The 26,730-nt window shown below is 38.7% G+C and overlaps 1 protein-coding gene and 1 pseudogene across 5 annotated transcripts in view; one reads left to right on the forward strand and one right to left on the reverse strand.

Moving 5' to 3' along the window:
* Tmem164 (transmembrane protein 164) overlaps positions 1 to 26,730 on the reverse strand; it is a 174,011-nt gene that overhangs the window by 83,618 nt on the left and 63,663 nt on the right. For all 5 annotated transcript variants that reach the window (XM_042690040.1, XM_042690034.1, XM_042690035.1 and 2 more), the window contains one exon: positions 18,829 to 18,878. Coding sequence is in view for 2 of the 5 variants with exons in the window: in XM_042690034.1 (XP_042545968.1) it covers positions 18,829 to 18,878 (50 nt within the window). In the remaining 3 variants the exon portion in view is untranslated. The remainder of the gene's footprint in view (positions 1 to 18,828; positions 18,879 to 26,730) is intronic.
* Positions 4,200 to 4,714, forward strand: LOC122116376 (annotated as a pseudogene).

A 26,730-nucleotide genomic window follows, 5' to 3' on the forward strand; every position in this document is an offset into this window, starting at 1 on the left:
AGTGGAAGTATAAAATCTAAGAGCAATTTAGAGGAATCTGGCAGTGTCTTCTACTCCTGGAGGTTTACCTCCTGGAATGAAAAATTGTATTTCTCCCAAAACTGTACACAAATGTGTACAGTAACTCCATTCATAATAGCTAAAATGTGGAATACAACTGTAAGTCCATATGTCCTTTCCTCTCGTGAATGAATATACAACTGTGGTACACACATACTATGGAAAATCAGTAGCAACATAAAGGTTTAGAAAACTGCTTCATCTAACCACATGGACGAATCTCAAAGGCATTATGCTGCATGTACAAAACCAATCTCAAAAAGACACATGAAGTAGTGTTCCATTTATATTCTCAGAATAACAAAACTTCAGAGAAGAAGAACTGATATGTGGATGCCAGGTTTTTGGGATGTGGCTATATGTATGAGGAATTTTAAGAAGTGATAAAATGTGGTGCTCATCATATAATCCACACGCATGTTAAAACTCAAAGAACTGTTGGGTTCAGCTCCATTCTTTTAGTCAATATTTAGGCAGCACTTTTTAAAAAGTGAACTCAAATATTGTTCTTCTTTCAAATGTTAATTGGCTATTGTACTGTATAGTTTTCGTATTTTGACTGAAACCCTCTAACAACTCTGTAAATTTTAACTCATTTTAGTTGATTTTCAGTACTATTTACATAGGATTGATTTTTATGGATATAGTAGAAGAAATGTTCTGTATTTTAATAAAATTCACTTGTATGTGTGTTGTAATCTCTAAAATAATGACAAGGGGCTGGGAAGGTGGCTCAGTGATAGAGCACTTGCCTTGCATACCTGAGGCCCTGGGTTCAATTCCTCAGCACCACATAAGCAAAAAGAAAAAGCCGGAAGTGGCGCTATGGCTCAAGTGGTAGAACTCTAGCCTTGAGCTGAAGAGCTGAGGGACAGCGCCCAGGCCCAGAGTTCAGGCCCCATGACTGGACCCCCCCCCAAAAAAAATAATAAATAAAATAATGACAAAACAGCTTCTTTAAAAAAAAAACTCAGAGAACTTTATACTATAAAAGAAACTTTAGTATATGATACTATTCAAAATATACATGAAAATCAAGACAATAAATTCTCCCAGTCTCCAATGTTAGCTTTCACATCTACTGAGTATTGTTTTAAGTCATCTAAACAATGCTTTCTCACCCTAGTCCATTTTATCTTGAAATTTTCAAACAGATGAAAAAATATAAAAGTAATATAATATGTACTCATGTGTTTCACATCCTATTTTAATCAATTTTAACATTGACTCAGTTGAAGCCCTTTCTGAATCATATTCATCTGCCCCACCCCCACCAGAAAGAACCTCAATTCTAAAAATGTTTCCTTTCTGTTCACATTTTATACATTTATTGCATTCATATGTATTCATAAACCATATATAGTGTTATGTTTATCCCATTAAATGTGTGGTAGTGTAAATACATACATAGTGCATCTTCCATAAATTATACTCTTTATCCATCGTGGCTTCTTCTAAAGATCCATGTTAATATATACAGTTCTTCTTCATCTGTTTTTCATTGCTATATAATATTTAATCCTATGAACATATCATATACTATTTGTCCATTATCATGTTGATGCATATCAGAATCTACTCTTTTCCCATTGGCCAGTTATGTTAAGATTTACTTTCTGTAATTTGTATTATAAATAAAATAGCTCTACTTCTATCATCCTGGAATCCAGGATCTTTCTGCACTGATGTTGTTTCTAAGTTCATGTCCTAAGAGCATACTTTTCTTGTGACAGCATGATCATGTCACATGATAAAAAATACAATTTATACTTTACACTTCAGAACTCACAGATCAGAAAGCATGACAACTAGCCATGTAGCTCATACCTATGAGCCTAGTTTCTCATCAGACTGAGATCTGGAAAATAGAGGTTCAAAAGTCAACCTGGGGCTGGGAAGGTGGTTCAGTGGTAGAGCGCTTGCCTTGCATGCTCGAGGCCCTGGGTTCGATTCCTCATCACCACATAAGCAGAAAAAAAAAGCCGGAAGTGGCGCTGTGGCTCTAGTGGTAGCGTGCTAGCCTTGAGCTGAAGAGCTGAGGGACAGTGCCCAGACCCAGAGTTCAGGCCCCACAACCAGAAACCAGACCCCCCCCCAAAAGTCAACCTGTACAGAATGGGGTTAATTGGGTTAATGGGGTTGCATCTCTAATTAATGAGCAAAAAGCCACATGGAAGCATTGTTCAAGTGGTAGAGCCCAAGCCATGAACAAAAAAACCAGGAGACCATCCTGATATTGGCACAAAAAAAAGAGAAAAAAAGACAAATGTTGAATCTAGGTAAGATCATATGTCTTCATGTTTACTTTTCTATACATCTGAAAAATTTCAGAATAAAAGCTGAAACACAAAAAATGAAAAAGTAAGAAAAATCACACAAGAGTAACAGTAGTACAAAGACAGTTCCTGGTTCTAGCCAGTGGCTTCCTACTTCCTTATTCTGGCTCAAATGAGGTTCCAGAGCATATCTTTCCCCTTTTAAAGTTCAGGATGTTGGCAAAGGCTTCTATCTAGAAGGTACTCAAGTGGTGAGAGGTTACCTATATAAAAATGACCTTAATTCTGAAAATTTCCTTATGTGAATGAATGAAAACAATTTCATTCTGAACTTATAATGGTGACATACAGAGATGGTGAAGTAGGAAGAAAAGGATAATGCTACTCATTATCCACACTCACTAAGTGCTTAGCATATATGTCAGCTTCCATGCTATGAGATTTACATCGGTCATCTCATCTAATTGTCACAACCATTCAAGGAAATAGTTACTATTAATAGAATCCTTTTCAAATGAAGTAGAAGCTGAAGCTTTTAGCTTCACTTGAGATCATAAAGCAAATAACAAGCACAAGGAGAGCCAGGGCCACCTACTTCTGGTACATTACTAGATAACCTTCAAAATACATGTAGCCAATAAACAAGATATTGAATGATCAGGGTGTTGTTTCAGCACATTATACTGTATTAATCCAAGTCAAGCAATATCTCTACTGTCATTTGAAATAAGATTTAAAGGAATATTTATTAAGATGGGGAAAAACAATTATGGTCTATTAACTTTTAAAATATGCCAAGGTAGCATATACAGAATAATCATACTATTTCTGAAAAATGAAACTAATGAGAAATTTAACTAACATCTTAACTAGAATCATCAGTCAGTTTTATTGTTGCCTTTATTGCTTTCTGTAATGTTTGATTTTTTCCCCTTTTCCATAAGCAGTCTATCTTTGTAATAAAAACAAATGACTTCTACTTCATCATTATCAATTGCACAGCTCCTATATACCATGCCCAAACCTTTTCTGTGATGTTCTATTGCTCTTTTTGTGGAATTGCTCTTGCCTAATATATAGCATAGAAGATTGCTCCCTTGGCTTTCATTAGGACTGGGTGGCCTGACAAAAACAGGCCCCAAAAGATGTGTCCCCATTCTTCTACTGAGTACAGTTTGCCATGGTTCTCAGAATGGAAATAGTTATCTTAGTCTCTACCATTCCTTTTATCTGGAAATGTTGTACATCCAAAGACTTGTCTACAGAAAGCACAGCAGCCCAGGATGAAAAAAATAAATAATTAGAAGCAGTCTTGCTCCACAAACCTTCTTCAAGCACATTTGGGAGACTTGCATATATGTGAGGAGGAAGGTAGCTTTCTCTGTGCAGTTGAAATGGAAGAAAATCCTGTAATTGACTTGAAAACTTCCTCCTTGGCCATGCCTTAAGGAAAGAATATAGATGAATGCAATGTAGGACCCTGACAAGTGGCAATCTGCAGAATTATCATGTATTGCTTTCTCTCCCTTGACACAAACTGAGGCTGCATAGTCCCAAGGTAACCTTCCAAACATATTACTCAGCAATAAGTCCAAACTTAACCAACAAAGCAACTTCCTCAATGATGAAACTTTTGAAAATATCATATGACACAAGCCAAATCTTAGTTCAGAATCTATCAGTATCCACAGTAACTGATCTGATGAGCATTGGGAAGAGGGGTACTGAGATGTAAACTATTCCAACACTAAGAACAGATTCAATCTGAGTCCCATTTACAACCTCAGGGCAATCCCAGATAGCTGAGGCTTTCTAGGAAAAATCCTACTGTTTAAAAATGAGAGGGTAGACCTGTGTCTGGAGTCAAGATAGAGGAGTATGCCCAAAAGCCATGCCCTTGGAAATTGTGGATGACTGTGGTGGGGCCTTTACAATGGGTACCATAGGTGGCGGCATCTTCCAAGCTAGCAAACGTTTTCGAAATTCTCCTGTGGGAGTGAACCACAGAATATGAGGGAGTTTGACAGCTATTAAAACCAGGGCTTCCTAGTTGAGAGGTAGCTTTGAAATTTGAGGTGGTCTGTTCTCCATGATTGACTGTATTATGGTTCAAGTCAGAGGAAAAGAAGATCTCTGGGACTCCATCACTTAGTGGTGCCTTAACAGGAGCCATCCTGCCCACCAGAAACAGACTGGTGGCCATGGTTAGGTCAGCAGCAATGGGAGGTATTCTCCTAGCTTTAATTGAAGGAGTTGGTATCTTGTTGACAAGATTTGCCTCTGTACAATTTCCCAAATGTCCTCAGTTTGCTGAAGACCCCTCCCAATTGTCTGTAAGCCAGTTGGGGTCCTCACCTTTTGGAGACCATGGACAATAGCAATAGATATTCTTTCCTAGGATTTCTTTGAATGAGCTGTAGTTCAAGAAGGATTTCAGATCAAGTTACATACAATCTGTTTTTACAACTACAGGTGGGACAACTGTGGACAAATAGGTTGTGGAGAGATATTTAGCACTTTTTTCTATTTAAAGGAACCATGGAAGGAGGATACATGATGCTGTGTTTATTTATACACACCTGGGTTGCATTGTGATCAGAGTCAATGTCCAATAACATTAAAAGAAAAGCGCTTATAAGAAGAAGGACCAAAGGGCAAATAACAGTGAAACATGATCATCAATTCCTTGTGGACTTCTCTACCTCATTATATGTGCACAGTTGATGAAACAATAAAAAGCTCCTCGAGCTTAAAAAAAATTGGAGGGTATATGGCCAGGTGCTGGTGGCTCACACCTGCATTCCTAGCTACTCAGGAGGATGAGATCTGAGGATCTTGATCAAAAACCAGCCAATGCAAGGAAGTCTGTGAGACTATCTCCAATTAATCACCAAAAAAACAAAAGCTATGGCTCAAGTGGTAGAACATTAGCCTTGAGCACAAAAGCTCAGAGACAGTGCTCAGGCCCGGAGTTAAGCCTCAGGACTGGCACACACAAAAAATTGGAGGGTATAACAAATGTAATCTAGAAAACAGGCACCCATCCAGCTAATAAGCTATCTGAATATAAGGTCCAAAGGCTAACAGGGTATCAATCCTGCAGTGCCATGATCACATGTCAAGGTGCCCTCATTTTTACCCTCATCTACTCCCAAGCTTTCCTCAGCTATCTTGACTCCCACCTGGCCTACTATAGTCTCTCCATCCAGCAAGGCATCTCTGCAGCCACGATGAAATTTCATCTCCTCTCCTTCAAAAACCTGTCTGGACTGAGTGAGCAGATACAGATGAGCAAATAATCCCACTTGCAGTGTAGATCCATTCCTCTCCACATGCACATAAAGAGGAATACATTTCAAGGCTTCAGTGTAGGGGAGAGGTGGGGCTGTGCAATCTTAAAGGCAGCAAATTTATACTAACGCCTCTGCTATGCACATCTTTTACCCAGGGCAGGACTAGGGGAAAGAGTTCACTGCCATCATACAGTGCCACTTATTCATTTCCACAGGTTCTCTCTTCACATTCAATTCCACAGGTTCTCTCTTCCCACCCCTACTGCTCATATGTAGGTAAACTAGTACAGTAATTTTTCACAGTCAACTAAACTGTCTGACCACTACACAAAGCCAGGAAATCATAGCTGCCATTCCCTTTTCCTTCAAGATATCCCAGCTCAGAGAGAATTCCAAAACACTAGCCTCTCTGAGAATTTCTCAGTCCCTTGTAAAACCTTCATCTGAAAAGTATTACTAGCTGGGCAAGGCGGTATAGACCTGTAAGTTCCAGTGACTCCAGAAGCTGACAAGGAACAACCATCTGAGCTAGGAGTTAAAGACCATCTTGTGTACAATAGGGAGACTGTCTCAAATGAATGAACAAAACGCCAGTGGCTCAAGCCTGTAATCCTAACACTCAGGAGACTGAGATCTAAGGATCACAGTGCAAAGGAAGTCTGTGAGACTCTTATCTCAAAAAAAAAAAAACACTAGAAAACCGGAAGTGTCACTATGGCTCAAGTGGTAGAGCACTGGCCTTGAGCTGAAGAGCGCAGGGACAGCGCTCAAGCCCAGAGTTCAAGCCCCACTACTGACAAAATAAAGCAGCAACCAGCACAACAAAGAGCAAGCAGAGAATTGGAGACTTCTATGGTGGGACCCATGGAAAGCCTTCTACTATCTGCTGACCATACTTTTCTTCAGCACGGATAAGAAATCCAACAGAGTGATTGGGAAACTTCAGAGTTCCTTTGGTTCAAAGGATTGATGGCTTCAGTAGCCCCCAGATTTGAGATGTTAGCTTTAATGAAGTTTCACATGGGAGAAAGGACAATGGAACTGGATATGCCAACCCAGCTCCATGAACAACATTGAACGTATCAGAGATATGTTTCTCCTACTGCCAGCCACTGAACAGACAAAAGACCCTGGGTCTGTCCAGGTCTTAGCCAATATGAGGGCTGCCAAGGCGAGAGCTGGGAAACCAAGAGTTTCATCTGCACACCACTGAGAGAAAAGTAGCCTAGGAACAGGGAAGCACTGTTTACAGATGGCAGGACCCAGATCTCCAATTGCCAAGTGAGAATTTGCATATTAAGTCTGCAGAAACATCTAGCTCAGGCTTGTGGCTTCTCTGATCTAGTCTGTGGTCATTTAATAACTTAAATGTAAGGACTTTATAACTTTGAGATTGAATAATACCATCTATAGGAAGCAACCCTAGTCACCAGTATGTCTATATGCGTGAAGGAAACACTGGCTAATGTTAAGATGCCTCTGATGCGAATACATGGGAGAGTTGCAGAGTTTTCCTAAGCCTTGAAAGAAAAAGACAATCCCTTTGCTGATGCTTAGGTCACAAGGGATGAGTATAAACCCTGTGGGTTACCATCCTTTAAAAAACGGAGGGCCCACCAATTGTAACCTCTCTGTATGGTATTTTCACAATAAAAAAATAAAATAAAATGCAAGGAAAAAGCAGAATAAATTAAACAATAACAAAAAACAGAAGGTATCAGTATGACAAAATATAGCTTCTATTATCCTCCTGTTTAGGTCAATGACATTTTATGGAACACAGACACACTCATTCCTTTGCATATCTTTCTTACTACAGTGAAGTAGTTCAAGTAAAGATCAAAGAACCCTGAAGGGCCAGAGCACTTGCTATCTAGCCCTTTAAAGGTTGCCAACTGCTGTTCTAAATCACAATATGCCCAAGGTTTTTTGTTTAAAATAACACTTGGCTAACAACCACTACATAGTGTCTCCTAGCTTTCCATGAAAATAGAGAAAACAATAAAATTCCCCACATAACTGAAAACATAGACTGAGAGTCATACTACTGCCAAAATCTGGGACAAATCTCCATCTAACAATAAGGCTGATACTAAAATAAGAAAGAAAAAAAGTGACCAGTTCGTGCAGCAGCTTCCAGAAACCTGAGTGACAGGAAGATCCTCAATCTTTGTGCCATCATCAGCCTCATGGTTTACCATCTGGTAATCAATAAACAGAACAGCCATCCCTCTTTCACATGACAATCAGCCACTACCCAAACTAATGCATATCCATTTGGAGACTCTCAATTCTCCAAGTAGAGAGTAAAATATGGTGGGGTTGATCCTAGCATATTACTTAAGAATGAAGTTTTCACAAGTAAAACTTGAATAGCCATGCATATAGAAAGCCCTGGGTTATGACATATATCATGCATTAAGCAATTCCAGATGCTTATTATTAGGGCTACATATTCCACATTGGTTCAACAGAACCCACTAGAGGACTAGCGCACAAAACTAGAAAACAAGTTAGAAGCTATGCACATCAATCTGCCTACTAAAAGTGCAGCTGACACGTAGCTCTAATCAATATCATGGAAAACATAGAGAATATATAAAGGCAGTCTACATTATCTGTCTATGACTAACAACAGATTCTCCTTTGAATATGCAGAAACACACAAAAAAAATACCAGTGTCAATGAAACCCTCCAGCAGCACAAGAAAAATATGCATCATTCTGAAGACTGGGAGAAAGCACAGGTGTCGGAATTTAGTGCATGAACCAAACGAAGTGTTTTAGAAAACTGTATCCTTAAAAGTATTCAAGAAAGCTTGTACTCTATGAAGCAGGTGTAAAAATAAAAGACCATAAAACATATTAAAAAGAAAAACAAACTGCTGTGTGCCAGTGGCTCATGCCTATATACTTAGCTACTCAGGAGGCTGAGACTTGAAGGATCAGCAGCATTCAAAGCCAGCTTGGGCATAAAGTCTGCAATACTCCAATTAACCACTAAAATGCCAGTCTAGAGATATGGCTGACAGAAAACCAGGTATGAGGAAGCAAGATGAGTAAATGTAAGGTCCTGAGTTCAAGACATGGTATGAGGAGGAGGAGGGAGAGGAGGAAGAGGAGCAAGAGGAGGAGTCAGTAAAGAAAAATTATAAAGAAATCAATACTATAATACCACAATTAAATTTCATGCTGGAGCAAGTCATGGAGTTACATCCCTATATTTCCAATTATGTGGGAAGCAAAATTAGGAGGATCACAATTTAAGGACAGCTTAAGTAATAAATACAAGACCTAATCTGAAAAACTAAATGCAAAATGACTGGGGCATGGCTCAAGTGCTAGATCATTTGTCTACCAATCATGACACTCTAAGCTCTCTTTACGACAAAAACTCAAAGGTAAAAAAACTACAGTGGAAATGGTAAAGAAAAAAAAGCCATCAGATTCAATCAGATTTATTGTATGGAACTCAAATTGGAGTCTCTCACAAGCATGCAGAGGGAAAGAAAAGTTTAAAAGGCACAAAGAACCAGGGAAAAGTACAGTGAGATGCATGAGAAAGTTAAGTGTTCTCTAGCTACATAGTGCAGCACAGACCTTGTTCCTTTGGGTTTCTTATTTGTTACAAATAGGTAGTATTCTTCAATGAAATAGATGAAGCAACCCAAAATTTTATATGTGACAATAAAAGACCTTGAATTGCAAAAACAATCCTTAACAGAAAGAAGAGTGCTGCAGGAATATCAATATCAAATTTCAAACTCTACTACAATGCCATAGTAATCACAACAGCTTGGTACTGTCACAAGAACAAGTGAATAGAACTGAAGAACCAGAAATGAACCCACAGACCTATAGCCACCTAATCTTCAATAAAGGAGCTAAAAAATAGAATGGAAGAAAGACAGACTCTTCAGTAAATGGTGTTGGCAAAATTGGTTAAACACCTGTAGAAAACTAAACCTAGATCCTTATATATCACCCTGCACCAGAATCAGCTCCAAATGGATCAAAGACCTCGAAGTCAAAGCAGACACCCTGAAAACATTACAGGATGGAATAGGAGAAACTGTAGGGCTTCTTGGCACAGGCAAAAATTTTCTTAAAAGAGACCCAGAAGCACAACAAATCAAAGAAAGGTTGGACAAATGGGATTGCATGAAACTGCAGAGCTTCTGCATGGCAAAGGACATAACTAGCAAGATCAGTAGAAAGCCCACGGATTGGAAAAAGATCTTCACTAGCCACACAACAGACAAGGGTCCCATATCTAAAATATACTTAGAATTCAAAAAATTAAATCCCTCCAAAACAAATCCTCAAAGAAACTACGGCCTGATTAACAAATGGGCTAAAGACTTAGAGAGATTTCTGTGAAGGGGAAATAAGAATGGCCAATAGACACATGAAGAAATGCTCAACTTCTTTAGCCATAAAAGAAATGCAAATCAAAACAACATTGAGATACCACCTCACCCCAATTAGAATGGCTATAATCAAGAAATCTAAAACAACAGATGCTGGAAGGGATGTGGCCAAAAGGGAACACTACTGCATTGTTAGTGGGAGTGTAAACTTGTTCAACTACTTTGGAAAGCGGTATGGAAGTTCCTCAAAAGACTCCACAAAGAGCTCCCTTATGATCCAGCAGTACCACTTTTGGGTATTTGCCCAAACGATCACAAACAAGGTCATACTAAAGCTACTAGCACAACTATGTTTATTGCAGTATTATTCACTATAGCTAAGATATGGAATCAACCCAGATGCCCCTCAGTAGATGAATGGATCAAGAAAATATGATAGATATATAGAGAGATAGATAGATAAATAGATATACATTCTCTCTCTCTCTCTCTCTCTCTCTCTCTCTCTCTCAGAATGGAATTCAGTGCCTCTATCAGAAAAATGACATCACCCCATTTGTTAGGAAATGTAAAGACTTGGAAAAAATTATATTAGGTGAAGTAAGCCAGGCCCAATGAAACATAGGTCCCATGGTTTCCCTTATCTGTAATAACTAGTATATGTCTAGGACAAACAGAAAAAGTCAAATGCTATGTACATATGACCATATAAGATGATGTTAAGTGAAATGAACCCCAAGATAGGGACACAAGAGGTTTTATCTTTCTTGTTATTTTTAATGTACTTATAATGTACTATGTGATTTTTTAAATTTCTTTTGTATATTCTCCCTCCATGTTATGACTCCTGTTTTCACTGTATCTGATTCCGGTGTCTTGCACCTTGTATATACATTTTTCTAATTTGGGGAGAGGAAGGGAAATAACAAGATGCTGAAATAAGGATACAGGTTGACCCATTGTGACAATAAAATGTAAAAGACACTATGTTGAAAATGAACTTTACAATTTGGGCAGGGAAGGAGGAGGTAGGGAGGTGGGGAGGGAAGGATGGTAGGGGAAAGACAAAGGAGGGGTAACAGTGCTCAATAGGAAATGCATTCATTATCTTACTGATATAACTGTAACCCCTCTGTACAGTATCTTTACAATAAAAATATATTTAAAAAAGAATAAAATAATGGACAAAGTTTTAAAAAAAAGAATTGGTGGAGCAAGTTGGCTCATAAATGGGACTGGGTGGGTTTCCTAAAAGTAATTGGGACAGCTAATTTATTTTGAAGTCAGTAGTAGGATAATAAGCACAAAATAATTTCCAAAGGTTGACTGTCTTCCATCATTATGCATTTGGGACTAGTTCTAAGACATCCTTGAAGATACCAAAATCCATGGAAGCTCAAGTCTCTAGTATAAAATGGACATTTGCATATAGCCTACAAACTTCCCCTACACTTTGATTAAACTGTAGATGACTGTTGCTAGGTAAACTGTGGCTATACGCTGTCAGGAGAAAATGATGAGGAAAAGGTCTAACTGTCCAGATGAAAAATTATAAAGTATTTTCCATCTGTAGTTGGTTGAATCTATAGATATGAAACTTGTAGACACAGCATGCTATGGGAATAGGTTTTGTACAAAACTGAATGAGCAAAGGCATTTTGTATCTTGGATATTAAAAAGTACTAGTATAAGCCAGGTGCCTATGGTTGACATCTACAATACTAGCTACATAGGAGGCTAAGATCTGAAGATTGGAGTTCAAGGCCAGACTAGGCAGGAAAGTCTGTGAGGCTCTCAATTATTCACTAAAAATGCTGGAAATAGCTGTAGCTCTAAGTGGTAGAGCGCTAGCCTTGAAAACAATAGCTCAGAGACAGTGCTCAGGCCCTGAGTTAAAGCCCCAGGATCGGCATTAAAAAAAGTGCTAGTGTATAAGCTCTTCAAGAAAGAATGATTCAAATCAATCAAATGAATAAAAAGAAAGGCCTCAGACCAAAAGAGACATCAAACAGCCCTGTAAATATAAACAGAACACAACCAACAATCCTGGTACCACTATTAAGCAATCACAGAAGAAAAGACCCAGGAAGGGAAGTATAGGAAGTCTTCAGGGGCAGAAAGCCACCCAAAAAACTAAATCCTATGAGTTCGATATGTGAGATCAAAGGCACATCATGGCCAAGGTTGCTATGGGGATGCCCAGGTAGAAACTTGGTCTGTTTATACTTCACATCCTAGTTGTTTCTGCAGAGGTAGTCTTCCTTTCCAGTAACGTGCTACATCAGCAGTGTTTCACAAGTCATAGGCCAACTTAGGAGCATGGAAAGGAAACAGTCTGAGACCCAGCCAGCACATTAGCAAACCATCATTCCCATTGTTAAATGTAGAGAATCCTGTGGAGAACCCTGTCCCCTTTCCACTGTGAAAAGAAGTGGTAGCCCCAATTCACCATGGGGTATGCCATAACCCTTCCCTGCAAGGACTGGGCATGTCTCCATGAAGAACATGCTTAACTGGGCCACCAGGAAACTCACACATAGCAGGCACAGCAAAGGGCCAATGAACAAAGCAAAACACAGGAAAGGCAGTGCTAGTCAATGGGACCATAGGTCCCACGGATAGAAAGGCCTCAGCAGTGCCTATTTGTGTACACTAAGATTAGTATGGCTTTAAGTAAAAGGCTTTTGCACTTTTTGCATGTTCACTGATAGAAATTACTTCAACAACACAAAGCAAGTGACTAGCAGTATAGGAGTCAGTGAGACTTTTGATCAAATCCATATGTACCATGCACAAGCCATTGAAACTTTTTGAGCCTCAGTTTCCTAGCTCCAACTAAGAATAATAATAGAGCTCCTCCAACAGGTTTGTTAGAAGCATCAAGTAAAGGAATCATGCACATGGCTCTCCACCCGATGTAGCCATGAAGTTAATCTGATGACACATCTTAGCAGGTAAAGAAAAGCAGCTAGACATGGTATCACATGCCTATAATCCCAATACCCAGGTTGCTAGGCAGGAGGATTGAGAATAATCTAGCCTAAGATACATAGTAGATTCCAGGTGAACCTGGGCTACATGGTAAGATGCTGTCTCAAAAGGATTTTAAAGGGACTGGGAAGGTGGCTCAGTGGTAGAGCGCTTGCCTTGCATGCCTGAGGCCCTGGGTTTGATTCCTCAGCACCACATAAGCAAAAAAGAAAAAAGCCGGAAGTGGCGCTGTGGCTCAAGTGGTAGAGCACTAGCGTTGAGCTGAAGAGCTGAGGGACAGCACCCAGGCCCAGGGTTCAGGCCCCACAACTGGATCAAAAAAAAAAAAAGGATTTTAAAAATTGCAAGCCTGTTACTATGTGATCTTAGCTAAATTATTCAGTTACTCATTATTTCTTGGCTCCCAATTGCTTAATGTATATTATAATGTATTTCTTGTTCAAAACATTATTTTAAATATCAAACAAGGGCAATTTAAGCCAGTATATTTTGAAATAGTAAAGATATATTAATATAAGGCAAATTTATTATTTTGAGCTGTCTACTTTCTAAAATATTGTTTATTTTCTGCTTTTGGGTTTTGATAGCAACATAGTTTGAATTCAGGGCATCTCGCATGCTTAACTTGCTTGCTCAGCTGATGCTCTTCCACCTGAGTCCTGCTTTCCAGCTCTGTAATTGGTTATTTTAGAGACAGAGTCTCACAAACTTTTCTGCCCAGGTTGGCCTCAAAACATGATTCTCATATTAGGCTTTTGAATAGCTTGTATTATAGGCCTCCAGCACCTGACTGTATGATCTGTTTTGTGTGTGTGTGTGTGTGTGTGTGTGTGTGTGTAAGACACAGTCTCACTATGTAGACAAGCTGGCCTTGCAATCCTCCTGCCTAGCCTCCCAAATGCCAAGATAACAAGTATGTACCCTATGCTCAACTAAAATATTCATTTTTAACTTCATATTGTACACAATATTTCCACAAAGTGGAATAAAATTCTCCCATTTAAAATGGGAGTGTACTATAAAACTTTTGATTAGGGCTGGGAAGATGGCTCAGTGGTAGAGTGCTTGCCTTGCATGCCTGAGGCCCTGGGTTCGATTCCTCAGCACCACATAAGCAAAAAGAAAAAAGCTGGAAGTGGCACTGTGGCTCAAGTGGTAGAGCGCTGGCCTTGAGCTGAAGAGCTGAGGGACAGTGCCCAGGCCCAGAGTTCAGGCCCCACGACCGGACCCAAAAAAAAAAAAACAAAACAAAAAAACTTTTGATTAATCTTCAAGGAATTATGACAAAAATCAATCCAAATGTGATTTATGATTACATTTATATAACATACTTGAAATAAAAAATTACCAAAAAAAGGAAATAAAAAATTACAGAGATAAAGAACAGATTAGTATCTGCAGGAGGTCAGAGATGGAGTGTAAAGGGGGAGGTGGTGAGTATTGCTATAAAAGAGGAACATGAAGGATTGCTATGGTGATGGAGCTGTTCTTTAGATCAAATTACATCAATGCTCATTTCCTGGCATGGGTCCTTTACTATAATTCTGCAAGTGGTTAGCATAGAAGGAAACTAGATAAATGGCACACAGACTTTCTCTGTATTTTTGTACAACTGCAATACAGTACTAGGCTTCACACATTCTATAATTATATCTAATTATCTCAAAGTACTAAATTTCAAAGTGATGTGGAGTGCATAATAAAATCGAAAAAGCACAGTAAGTGAATGAAAGACAACTGAAACCTAGGACTAAAGTGGACAAGGTTAAAGGAATACTCATCTTGAGAGATTATGAAAACAGGGCAAGGGAATCAATGAAGATAAAAGCATAAAATTAAATAATAGGAAACACAAATACGATAAGGTAAAAATCCAAAACAATGTTCTATGTACTGACCAAAAATATCAATAATATGTTGACCAAGAGGATTAAAGTCTAGATTAAACGACCACGAAAATAGACCAGATTAAGTTCAAGGAAAAACACCTAAATTCATACAGGTTGATAAGTTTTAAATTTTAAAATAAGAGGGCATTACATACTCTATTAAATTTAGGGCAACAAATTTAAACACAAAAAAAGTGAGAATTTTCCTAACAAATACAAGTAACCTAAAAGATTTGGAAAAAATTGATAACCATAGAAGACACTGAAAGGTTAATTATGGGTCTGGTATATTCACTAAAAAGGATACCAAGACCAAATGGGCTTTACAGGTGAGCTTTGTTGGATATTTAAAAGATTCATATTGTCTAAGGGCAATTAAAATATTCCAAAGCAGAGAAAAAGAAGGAATATTTTGTGGTGTATAACTTTAATCCTCAAGTCTGATGAAAAAGCATATAAAATGACTGCAATGTCACTCATGAATACAGAAGCTAAGTTCCAAATAAAATGTTTACAAATAGAAACTGGCAATATGCTAAAATAGTAGTACACTACAATCAGCAAGATTACTCCAGTAATGTAAGAGTAGTTCAAATTAAGAAACTCTATTAACATAATTCATTGTATGTGAAACTATTAGATTGAAGCCACAGGTTCCATTGTCATCACTGAATGAATGAATGAATGAATGAATAGCAATCTAAAAGAAAATTAAAACCCAGACAAAAATCTCTTCAGTAATTGTGGAAATTAAACAGCAACAGCAACTATAAAGGCAAACAACATTTATATTTTAAATCAGGCAGAGTAGGCCACTGGCATCATTTTTATTGAAGTTTTCCTGATTTTCTAGTAAATGTAACAAGAAAATTAAATATGGGCTGAAAATTTGGCTTCAGTGGTAGTGCACCTGACCAACAAGCATGAAGTCCTAAGGTCAAACACCAGTGCAAGGAAGAGGAAAAGGAAGAGGAGGAGCAGGAGGAGGAGGAAGAAAAGGAAGGAAGAAGAGATTAGAGGAGGAAGAGGAGAAGGAGATAAAAAAGGAGAGAATAAAAGACAGAGGAAGAAGAAAGAGAAAAGAAGGAAGGAAGGAAAGCAGGAAGGCAGGCAGGCAGGCAGGGAGGAAGGGAGGGAGGGAAGGAGGGAGGGAGGGAGGGAGGGAGGAAAAAGAAAGAAATGCCTAGTATAACTATTGGGGAAAAATTACCAGAACAAGCAAGAAAATTTGATAAGGTAGTTAGATATAACAAATATTTATAAAATCAATAATCTTTTTTATATTCTAACATAAAGCACTTAGTGATAGAAAGGGAAGAAATATTTTACTCATAACAAGAAAAAGGGCTGGTAATTTTTGAGAAATAAATGCATCGAAAAGATATAGAGCAGGTAAAAAGAAAAGGACCTAACTAATTTAAAGTCATAAAATCAGATTAGAAGATAAGGAAAGAAATAGCATGTTATATAAAAAGACCTGTACTACTTAAAAACTAAAATATAAATTTATTGTAATTCTAGTTAGAACCCTAATAGGGAAATCTAAGGAAAATGCCATAGAATGGACAAAAATACTTTCAGCTACTATCATCAAATCAGTGTACTTACCATATACACATAAATAGATGAAAGAGAATGATCAATAAATAAACCCTAGTATATAAAACATGAAATAACAAAGATAGCTGTTCAGTTAAGAAGGAAAAATAAGAACTACAAATGGTTGGGCTGGGAAGGTGGCTTAGTGGTAGAGTGCTTGCCTTGCATGCATGAGGCCCTGGGTTCGATTCCTCAGTACCACACAAACAAAAAGAAAAAAGCCGGAAGTGGTACTGTGACTCAAGTGGTAGAGCGCTAGCCTTGAGCTGAAGAGCTGAGGGACAGCGCCCAGGTCCAGAGTTCAGGCCCCACAACTGGACCCCCCCCCAAAAAAAAGAACTACAAATGGTTGTTATGAAATAATTTAAAATAATGTATGTAAATCTAGTCCTGGGGCTTGAACTGAGGGCCTGGGACTGTTCCTGAGCTTCTTTTGCTCAAGGCTAGCACTCTACCACTTGAGCCACAGTACCACTTCCTGCTTTTTCTGTTTATGTACTGAGAAACTGAACCCAGAGCTCAATGCATACTAGGCAAGCACTCTACCACTAAGGCACATTCTCAGCCCATTGCAGAAGTTTTATAAAAAGAGAATCATCTGTGTATAAGAAAAAGCCATAAACTGGGAACTGCTGGCTCACATCTATAATCCTAGTTACTCAGGAGGCTGAAATCTGAGGACTACTATTTGAAGCCAGCCCAAGCAGAAAAGAATATGAGATTCTTATTGCTGGGGCAAGGGTGCTCATGTGGTAGAGCACTAGCCTTTAGCCTTGAGTTCAAGCCTAGCGACTGGAACAAAAAAATATACATAAAAATATAAGAATGTATTATCAGCAAAGCCAAAGCATATGGATTTGGGGGAAATATCTATAACAACAATGACAGATAAAAAGCTATTATCTAGCCAGGAATGTATGGTTATTGCTTGTAATCCTATCTACTCTGGAGGCTAAGATCTGAGGATCCTGTTTCAATGTCAGCCAGGCAGAAAAATCCATGAGATTCCCATCTCCAATTAACCAGCAAAAGACTGAAGTGGAGCTGTGGCTCAAGTAGGAGAGCACCCATCTTGAGTGTTAAAGATCAGGGATAGTGCCCAGTCCCTGAGTTCAAGTCCTAGTTCTGGCACACAAATAAATCTGGCAGCCATATTTATACATGTATACAAACATGCTAATAAATTTAGAAATCACACACTAAACACCTCCATATACAATATGATCTTTCTTATTAAAAAAGTAAGGCAATAAACTAAAATTATCTCTTGGGAGTGATGCTTATTTTCTTCCTTATGTGTCTATATTTTCTATTTCGATAAACATTACTTTCAACATAATGAAATAAAAGCAATAAATGTTACTTTTAAAACATTACACTAAATAATTGAGTTCATTTTGAAAAGTCAGGGGGGAAACAAATTGAAATACATCCCCTTTCTCTTAGGAGCTGTCCAAGTAAGAAATACATGAAGTCAGGATCCATTACCCCTCAACCCAGCAGGAAAGTTACTCACCTAAGGCAAGAGACTAAGTGGCTATTTCAAAGAACTATTTGAAGCAGTAAATGGGTATTCTTCCCCTACCTAACACTTTAATGACTTAAGTAAATCAGAAAGCCATTTGCACTGCTCTCAATTATCCAAGGAGCTGCTGAGCTTTTCTTCCTGTTCCTGCCCTGTGGCTGGCCACCATTTCCCTGCTTATGAACAGCTCCAAAATGGGGGCCCACGAAGGAGAAAGACATGAAATGAATTAAGTCGATTTACCTTCTCATTAGCAGCTCTAATGAAAGGTCTGATGAGTGAGTTGGTCACAACTCATGGTTAAAATGAGGGTTTTGGGACTCTTGCTAATTTCATTTAAGTAAACTTGCTTTCAGAGAAACAAGATTTGCTTGCAATACACTTTAATGGATTCGACAACTTGCTATTTTTGAGAAAGCCAGGACTTGTAATAAGGTGATATTTTTCTTTCCTCACTTTAATTTGCACTTTAAGAGAAACTATTAGGACACCGAACAAAGCCCTTGAACATGAAGAACCATATGCCCAGGGGAGAAGTAGGGTCACAAGCAGATTCTACAGAGGAAGGAAGCTGTCTGTCTGGTCTCCAACTCTACAGAGCATCTTGAACAGGCCAGCAACCTTCCAAGGGAGCATGTCATGGCTATGTAACTACAAAGATTGGCCCACCAAAAGCCACACGTCCACATACAGCATTTCCCTATGCCATGGGCAACTCCAGAGACAAGTTATTAGCCTAAGATGTTCACAGCACATAAACAATAGTGATCAAACAAAGTAGCCCAGTTAACATTAGCAATAGAGCAAAATACAAATTTCTCTTACTTGAAAACAACGATAGCTCCTGGACATGGGGGGCAGGCAAGAAGGAAGATCTGCAATGAAAGAATTAAAAATTGATTAGCAAGAGAAGCAAAGGTTGACTACAGTGAGACAGCATTACTTTAATAATAACATACAAACAAAAAAGGACCAAAACTCTCAACAAAAACATAAAAAAGGAAATTTTTCATGTTTTATGCATTAGTTAAAAATCCATTTTTTAAAAAATGTAAATGGCAAGCAAGCAGTTTTCCAAAATACAAGTAGATGTTTGTGCTCAACCATGCACGCACATACATGTGTGAGGAGAAAGAGACAAGAGACTCATTTTCAATGCTTCAACTTCAATATGATAAAAGCCTTAGATGCTTTTAACCAAAGGCAGGTAAAAACAGACTTAGTCATAGTGCATGCTCACAAGTGCCACCTGGTTTGCATCCCATGGGGGTAAGTGGATTTATCAATACCCAACAGTGCACACTTTAATAAAAAATATACAAGTTAAATATAGATGTCAGATAAACCAGAATGTTTAGTATTGGTAAGTCTTAAGTGTTGCATGGAATATTTAAGTATCAGTATTACGTATTTAAACTTGTTCAATGTTTGTCTGGAATTCCAGTGGCTCTGTTGTTTTTTGTTTTGTTTGTTTTTGTAATATTGGGGATTGAACACAGGAATTTGTACATGTTAGGCAAGCTCTGTACCATCTGAACCATGCCCACTCCTAGTCTTATATTTTATCAAGCAACCCTACAAAACTAATAACCTGATACCAATCCCCCTACCACCACACACACGCCTTGATCTAATTCTTTTGTTTCTGGGCAAGTCTGGGTCATTTATGACAGTTGCATTCTCTGCTCAGAAAAGCAAACAAAAAGAATCCTATCTTTCAAGACCAATCAGATCCCCACTTCTTGGTGTGACCTAAGTCTCAATTACAACCTTTGAAAATGTGCTGTTTGATCTTCACTTATGCAAATTTTTCAAATGCCACCCAGAAGTAAAATAAAAAATATCTTAGCAAAACTTGTTAAAAATGCAGATTCCTAGGTTCTCCCATTAAGAACTTGGACTCCACAAGCCTGAGACCCCAGATGTTCAAACACTCCTGGTAGCAAATTTGCTGCAGGCTTGATCTTAGGTTGGAATACTACATGAATTGAAGACAGTGAGCCTCAAAGAATGCAACTCAAGTCTGTAAAGCTCCTTTACCTACAGTGATTGAATGGTGCAGCTTAGCAATCACTGACCTGGGTCCCTGTCTGGCTGAGCATTTTGATGAATATAGATTATCTGCATTAAGGACTTGTTGACTTGGCACATAAATGTTCTTTAATATTTTATTTGGCAGCTCTTTCAGAGTGTACCGTTAGAAGAATAAAGATACTAAAAGAAGAGATACCTTAGCTTAGTTGCTCAAATCCCTGCCAAGAGGAAGAGAAAGAAGAATGGAGAGAGGGACTTAAAAAGAACATCATCAGGAGTCCATGACCCATACAATACCTCACCAAAGAACCCCTCCAAGGAAAGAGCCATCCACAAGGTGGACTACCCCCTGCAGATCAATTTGATTAAGTACAAAATCAAAATAACTGTAGATCTACAATCCTTATTGGCAATCACAAATCCAATATACTCTAAACACTGAAAGGTTGGTTTCTTTTCAAAGGTAATGTGGCAAACATGACTTGAGTGGAGGTGAATCTATTTATACTACATTTATTCCACTTGTATACTGAATATTCATGTATTTTCCATTAAAAAATAATATATTTGATTGCAGAGCACTGCCCTAGACCTCACATATGTAAAAGATTCTATCATGCATTGGATTGCCTTTCTAAAGGCCCAAAGATTCTGATTTTTTGAGTGTATCAGACATTACTGGATTTACATAAGGATTGTAGACTTGGAATTTCAATTATGCAAATATTAACTCACCCCCTAGACCCAGCCCACCTCTCAAGAGCAACTCAAGAAAGCAAGCAAGCAAGCTGTATTCTTTACCCTTGATTCAGCAGAACCAGGAACCTTTGTTACTCACCTTGGGCAAAGGACCATGTTAGAGGTTGCACAAAGTAACCCTGCATAGGCCCATCAAAGGCCACACTCCATGGAGAGGAGAAAGAAAACACTCCATGTTTTCCTTGAGTAGCTCACAGCCTAACAAACTCAGAAAGTTGAATAAGTGGAAGTTCTTATTCCTAAATTTCATCTCATGATTTCTGGACCTTCTAAACTGGGCAAAAGGGAATGCAGAAGATGAAAGGGGTACACTTCCATGGGAAGCATCTTTGTTGCTTCTAGGATCCCCAAAAAGCCATGCCAACAGCCCTGCTAAGCCTCTGGAATACTCCCAGACATTTCCAACATGCTGATCAGGGAGTAAAAATGTAACACTGTGCCTTACAGCTAGCTAAGTCTTACTTTTCTATATTGATAACCAAGACAGGATAAGCAGATTTCTGGAGGATGATTTCCCTAGAACTCCATTTGGCTGATTGTTACATCCAGGAACCTAATAGAGGAAAGAAGCCCCCACTTGAAACATACTCAGCTCTCATATCATTCTCCATCACTCATAGAATAATTTCTTCTGCAATAACTAATCTAGTCATTATTATTATTATCATAATCATTGTCATTATTTTATGCCAGTACTAGGGCTTTAATTCAAATTCTCTTTTTCTGGCTTGGCTTTTTTCCCTTCAAGGCTGGTGCTCTACCTATTAAGCCACATCTACACTCCCAAAAATCTTTTTTTTCCAAATTCATATACTAAGAAATGAACCCAGGGCCTTCCACTTCAAGTCTTTCTGTCACTTGAGCCACAGTCTTAGCCATTTTATTTAAATTTTATTTTGGAGGTAAGGTTTTGAGAATTTTACCCAAGCTGGCCTTGAACTCAAAATCCTCCTGCCTCTGCCTCCAGAGTAGCTAGGATTACATATGTGCAAAACCATGTACAAGTCCTAATCCAATGTTGATTCTAAATGAATTTTTCCCACAGTAATATGCATGTGGCCAAGTCCTTGTAATCACCACTGTAGCCTTTCTCATCTTGTGGGTCTCCTTCCATAACCAAGAGACTACCTTTTGCAATTTTTAAATTAGGTACTGTAGAGTAGCTCTGAAAGAGAACTGCAAATTCATTATATTCAGTTCCCAGTGAACTAACTCATAGCCTCTACTATGAACTTCAAAGATTTCTAATATTGAATCCTAGTGAGGCCACATCTATCTATTAACTAAGGAAACCTCTAAACTTACATTTTAATTTAAAGACTACGGGGCACCTAGCCTTGGTTTGACTACCAGTGCTTTCTTCCTTGAGTGACTTCAAAATAGCTCCAAATTTGGGTAGCATGTGTTTTAGAATGGTATACATCTAAACTACCCCTAGAGCTGCAAAGAGAGGAAGAGACAGGGAAGCTGAGAATGTATCTCAGCATATCCCAGCACCAACTGGCCTTCATAGTCTCACTAAACTCTTCCCAGTTCAGTCTCTGAAGATGCTATAATAACCACTTGCTCATCAGCTGGTAGGTGGGCAGTCATCAGTTTTTTCCACGTCTATCATTCTTTTTTATAAAGGTGATGTACATAAGGGTTATAATTACATAAGTCAGGTAAAGACTACAATTCTTTTTGTACAATGTCACACCTTCCCTTTCTCTCTCCTAGTTTTTCCTCTTCTGTCACCAGCCACAAGTTATATAATTCATTTTCAACGTACTGTCTAGTATGACTACTGCATGTTCATCCTTTGTCCTTCCATTTCTGTGTCCCCCCCACCATTTACCATCCCAAACACATATAAATCAACAAACAAGAAAAAAGAAAAGGAAAAAAAAAAGAAGAAAAAAACTCATTTCTATTTCCTGGAGTTCATTTGCATAAGTATTATTTCATATGATCAGCAGTACCATGTTTTTCAACCCCATTTTACAGATTAAGAAATGGAGGGATAAAAGTTCTGACAAGTTTACTGCTGAGAACACAGGTCCGCTAACTCCTTTTTCAATGCACTTTCCACCTCACACTCAATAGAGACCAAGCCTCACAGGGGCTTTTGTAGGCCGTAGTTCTGTCATATGATCTCATGGCACACAGAGTTACCCAAATGGCTTTGTACTGATGCCACCAGATGGTCGATAAGATCTACTTCCTACAATGTAAGACATCTCAAAACACAAACTCAAGGTCTTTGTCTTTCTGTTAGCACTACTTTGGAACAGTAATTACTGTGTGCCTGAGTAAACCCAGAGATATTTAATGAATCATTAAATAGTACGCAGGAAAAAAGTCCCATAAATCACTTATGCAGGCAAGTTTCAGAGTCCAGTGTTCCCAATGCACACTCATATTGGCTTCGCCCTCTCATCCTTGGCTCTGGCTGGTGCTTACAATTCTTTAATTCTTACAAAACAAAGGCACTTGGGAACTGTTTATTTTTTCCAGAAAATTCCTCAAGTTCCACTGAAAACCAGTTTTTCAGCCTTCCCAGAAAAGATACCTCTACTAAACTGAAGTTCACCTGCTTTTTCCAATGAGGGTTCTAGCTGCTCTCCATGTCTTCCTCTGCCTCTGAACTTCTCTGGTTCTACCTGCCTTCCCCAACCTGTCCTGCTTCCTATTCCTGGCTCCAATCCTATTAGCTCCAAGTTCACTGCTATCATTGCTCAGCAGTCCACCTATTTCTATACCTCCCCAATATCAGACTGCACAAGTCACCGCTTCCACAGCACCTAAAGAAGCTAGCAACATGTTCGCACAAGGACATGCTAGTATTGAGAGGAACAGAAATGGGAGGAAGTTGGTTACTCAATTTAAGCAATGGAGGAAAATGGTGTAACTTAATGGAAGGAAAAAGGCAAGTAATGCAGAAGATTGGTACAATTTCAATCCAGTTTCCCACCAGGGAGATTCCACTTTCAACAATAGTGCCCAGATAGCTGGAGATTCACAGGGACAAGTACTTCTGCTCATAACCCACCATAGGAAACATTTAATTCTTTCATCTGCACAAAGTCTGTCCTAAGGCTCTGTTTATTAATGTTCATATCTTTGGGCCCTTACCATCTCTCTCTCTGGACTACAGTAATAGTATCTTTCCTGGTTATCCATCTAGCTAGGTACTCAGCCACAAGAAGGGTCTAACTAAATGATGTTCCAGATTTGGGGCATGGTGCTAGACATAAAGTTACTGCCTAACAGGCACAAGGTCCTGAGTTCAAACCCCATAGCTACTAGAAAACAAAAAGAAATGCCATCTGATATGATATTTGAAGTCCTCCCAAGGCTTACCAGTAGCTATAGAAAAGGCTGAAGTTCCTAAGCATAACAGATAAAGCCCCTCCCAGCTCTAGCCTCTGCCTGTTCTATCATGAAAGCCTTCTGCCTTTGGCTAAGCTATTCTAAAATGACATGCCTCTACGACTTATTTGTAAAAGCTCCATTTCAATCAGTTATATGAATACATAAATGACCAACCAATAGCACAAGTGTATATTTTTCATTCCTTTCCTGTTTCCTTATTACATAGCTATAGTACACTTTCTAGGTCTTCAAGGCAATAGAGCCATTGCTTGGCATTCATGAAAACTTCCATAGAGCCATGCTGGCTCACACCAGGAGGCTGAAATCTGAGGATCATGGTTCAAAGCCAGCCCAGGCAGAGAAGTCCCTATGAGCCTCTTATCTCCAATAAACTACTCAGAAAAGCTGGAAATGGCACTGTGGCTCAAATGGTAGAGCACTAGCCTTGAGCACAAATAGACTGAGGGACAGGGCCCAGGCCCTGAGTTCAAGATCCAGGACTGGCAAAAAAAAAAAAAAAACAAACACACACATCTGTAGAGTTCAAAAAGCAAAAATGCTTGACTACACAGATCTCAATCCTCTCTCCCAACCTCCAAATTACCTGGGGCAATTTTTATTAATATTTTTTCCAAAGTTGATCTAATCACTGACTATGAAACAAAGAACATGAAGGTCCAACAATTGTCTACCAAAAGTTATTTAAATTGATGCTACCTTCAAAAACACTCAAGAATGTGTCTTATAATTTTAAAGACAAAAACATACACACAAACAGTATGTATTATTTTAATTCCTATGTCTCAGATTACCAGAAATGTTAAAATATTTTCTAACATGGTCATTACCCAGCCATATTCTTTTTTGAGAATGGGACCATCTGTGCACTGTCTATTTTTAACTGGTGCATTCATTTCTTACTGAGTTATAAGAGCTATTTATACATTAATGATTGCATTAACAGCTATGAACTGTATGACATTTATTGCAAACACTTTTCCCAAGTTGTCATTGCCACAGCTCTGCCTATGGTAGTTTTCTGATATATAGAAGATATTCTCTATGGCCATTATGTAATCATACGGTTTTGTCATTTCCTTTATGGATTCTGTCTCTGATATCATGCTTTAAAAATCTTTTACAAATCTAGGATTATAAAGAGTCTCCTTTCCTGATGCCAGTAGCTCATGCCTGTAATGCTAGCAACCCAGGAGGCTGAGATATGAGTATTGCAGTTCGAAGCAAGTCTAAGCAGGAAAGTCCTTGTGACTCTTATCTCCAATTAACCATCAAAAAAGCCAGATGTGGAGCTGTGGCTTAAGTTGTAGAATGATAGTAGCCAGCAACAAAGCCCACGGACAAGCCCTGAGTTCAAGCCTCAGAAAAGGCACACACAAAAAACAGTTACCCATTGTTTTCTTAATATTTCTGAAAGTTTAATTTTAATCTCTAGATCTCTAAAATGAAATGAAGCATCATTTCTCCAGTGAAACTTCCCTGTACTCCATGGTTCAATGTTAGTCTTCATGTCCCTGAGTTTACCTCTGAAAATTTACCATTTCTGTCAAGGAGCTTACAAAAGAGGCTCTTCTGAAAAAAATTTAGACAAAAGGGAAATACGAATGCCTATTCAGAGTTAAACTCAAAATCCCTTACTGAAAGAGTGGATCAGAGCCTGCTTGATAAACGCATAAACAATTAATGGGGTTAGGTGGCCATGGAGGTACAGAATCAGGATAACTAAAAAGGCATTTGGGGGACTGTTCACACTTATGTAAATGTCCTGAGCTCATATCATCAGGTCTTCTGAGTCCAGTGGAAAGCTCAATTTTATTAAAATGACAGCTCTCGCTACCAGTGCCTCATAACTGTAATCCTAGCTAGTTGGGAGGCTAAAATCTGAGGTTAGTAGTTTAAAGCCAGCCTTGGCAAGAAAGTCCATGAGACTCCTATCTCAAATTAACTACCAAAAAGCTGGAAGTAGAGCTATGGCTCAAGCGCTAGTGTGCTAGCCTAGAATAAAAAAGCTAAGGGACAGTGGCCAGACCCTGAGTTCATGCCTTAGTATTAGTACATGTGCATGCATGTGTGTGCGCATGTGCGCGCGCGCACACACACACACACACACACACACACACACACACACACACGATGGAGCCACAAACCTGTGGTTCATTCATGCAATGCTAGCCACTGTGGACACAGATCTTAAAGCTCATGGTTCAAAACCACTCTGGGTAGAAAAATTTGTAACACTTTATCTCTAAAATAACCAGCAAAAAGCAGATTTGAATATGTGATTCAAGTGGTAGAGTGTTGGCCAAGCAAGCAGCTGAGCAAACCTTAGTACTAGCAAATGAAAAAGACTAGAAACATGGTAGGTATCATTGCTAAGTAGTTACATAGGCTTGCTTTATTTCCATTTATTTACTTATATTTATATAGCCCTATGTAACTCAGGCTGGCCTGGAACTCACAATCCTCCTGCCTCAGCCTCCAGAGTGCTGGGTTTTCCAGGCATGCATCACTACTCCCAGAGTTTAGTAAACGCTTTAGAGACAAAACACTTTCATCCACATG

This window comes from Dipodomys spectabilis, unplaced genomic scaffold (genome assembly GCF_019054845.1).
Source record: "Dipodomys spectabilis isolate Male_0828 unplaced genomic scaffold, ASM1905484v1 ptg000132l, whole genome shotgun sequence".
Classification (NCBI taxonomy): domain Eukaryota; kingdom Metazoa; phylum Chordata; class Mammalia; order Rodentia; family Heteromyidae; genus Dipodomys; species Dipodomys spectabilis.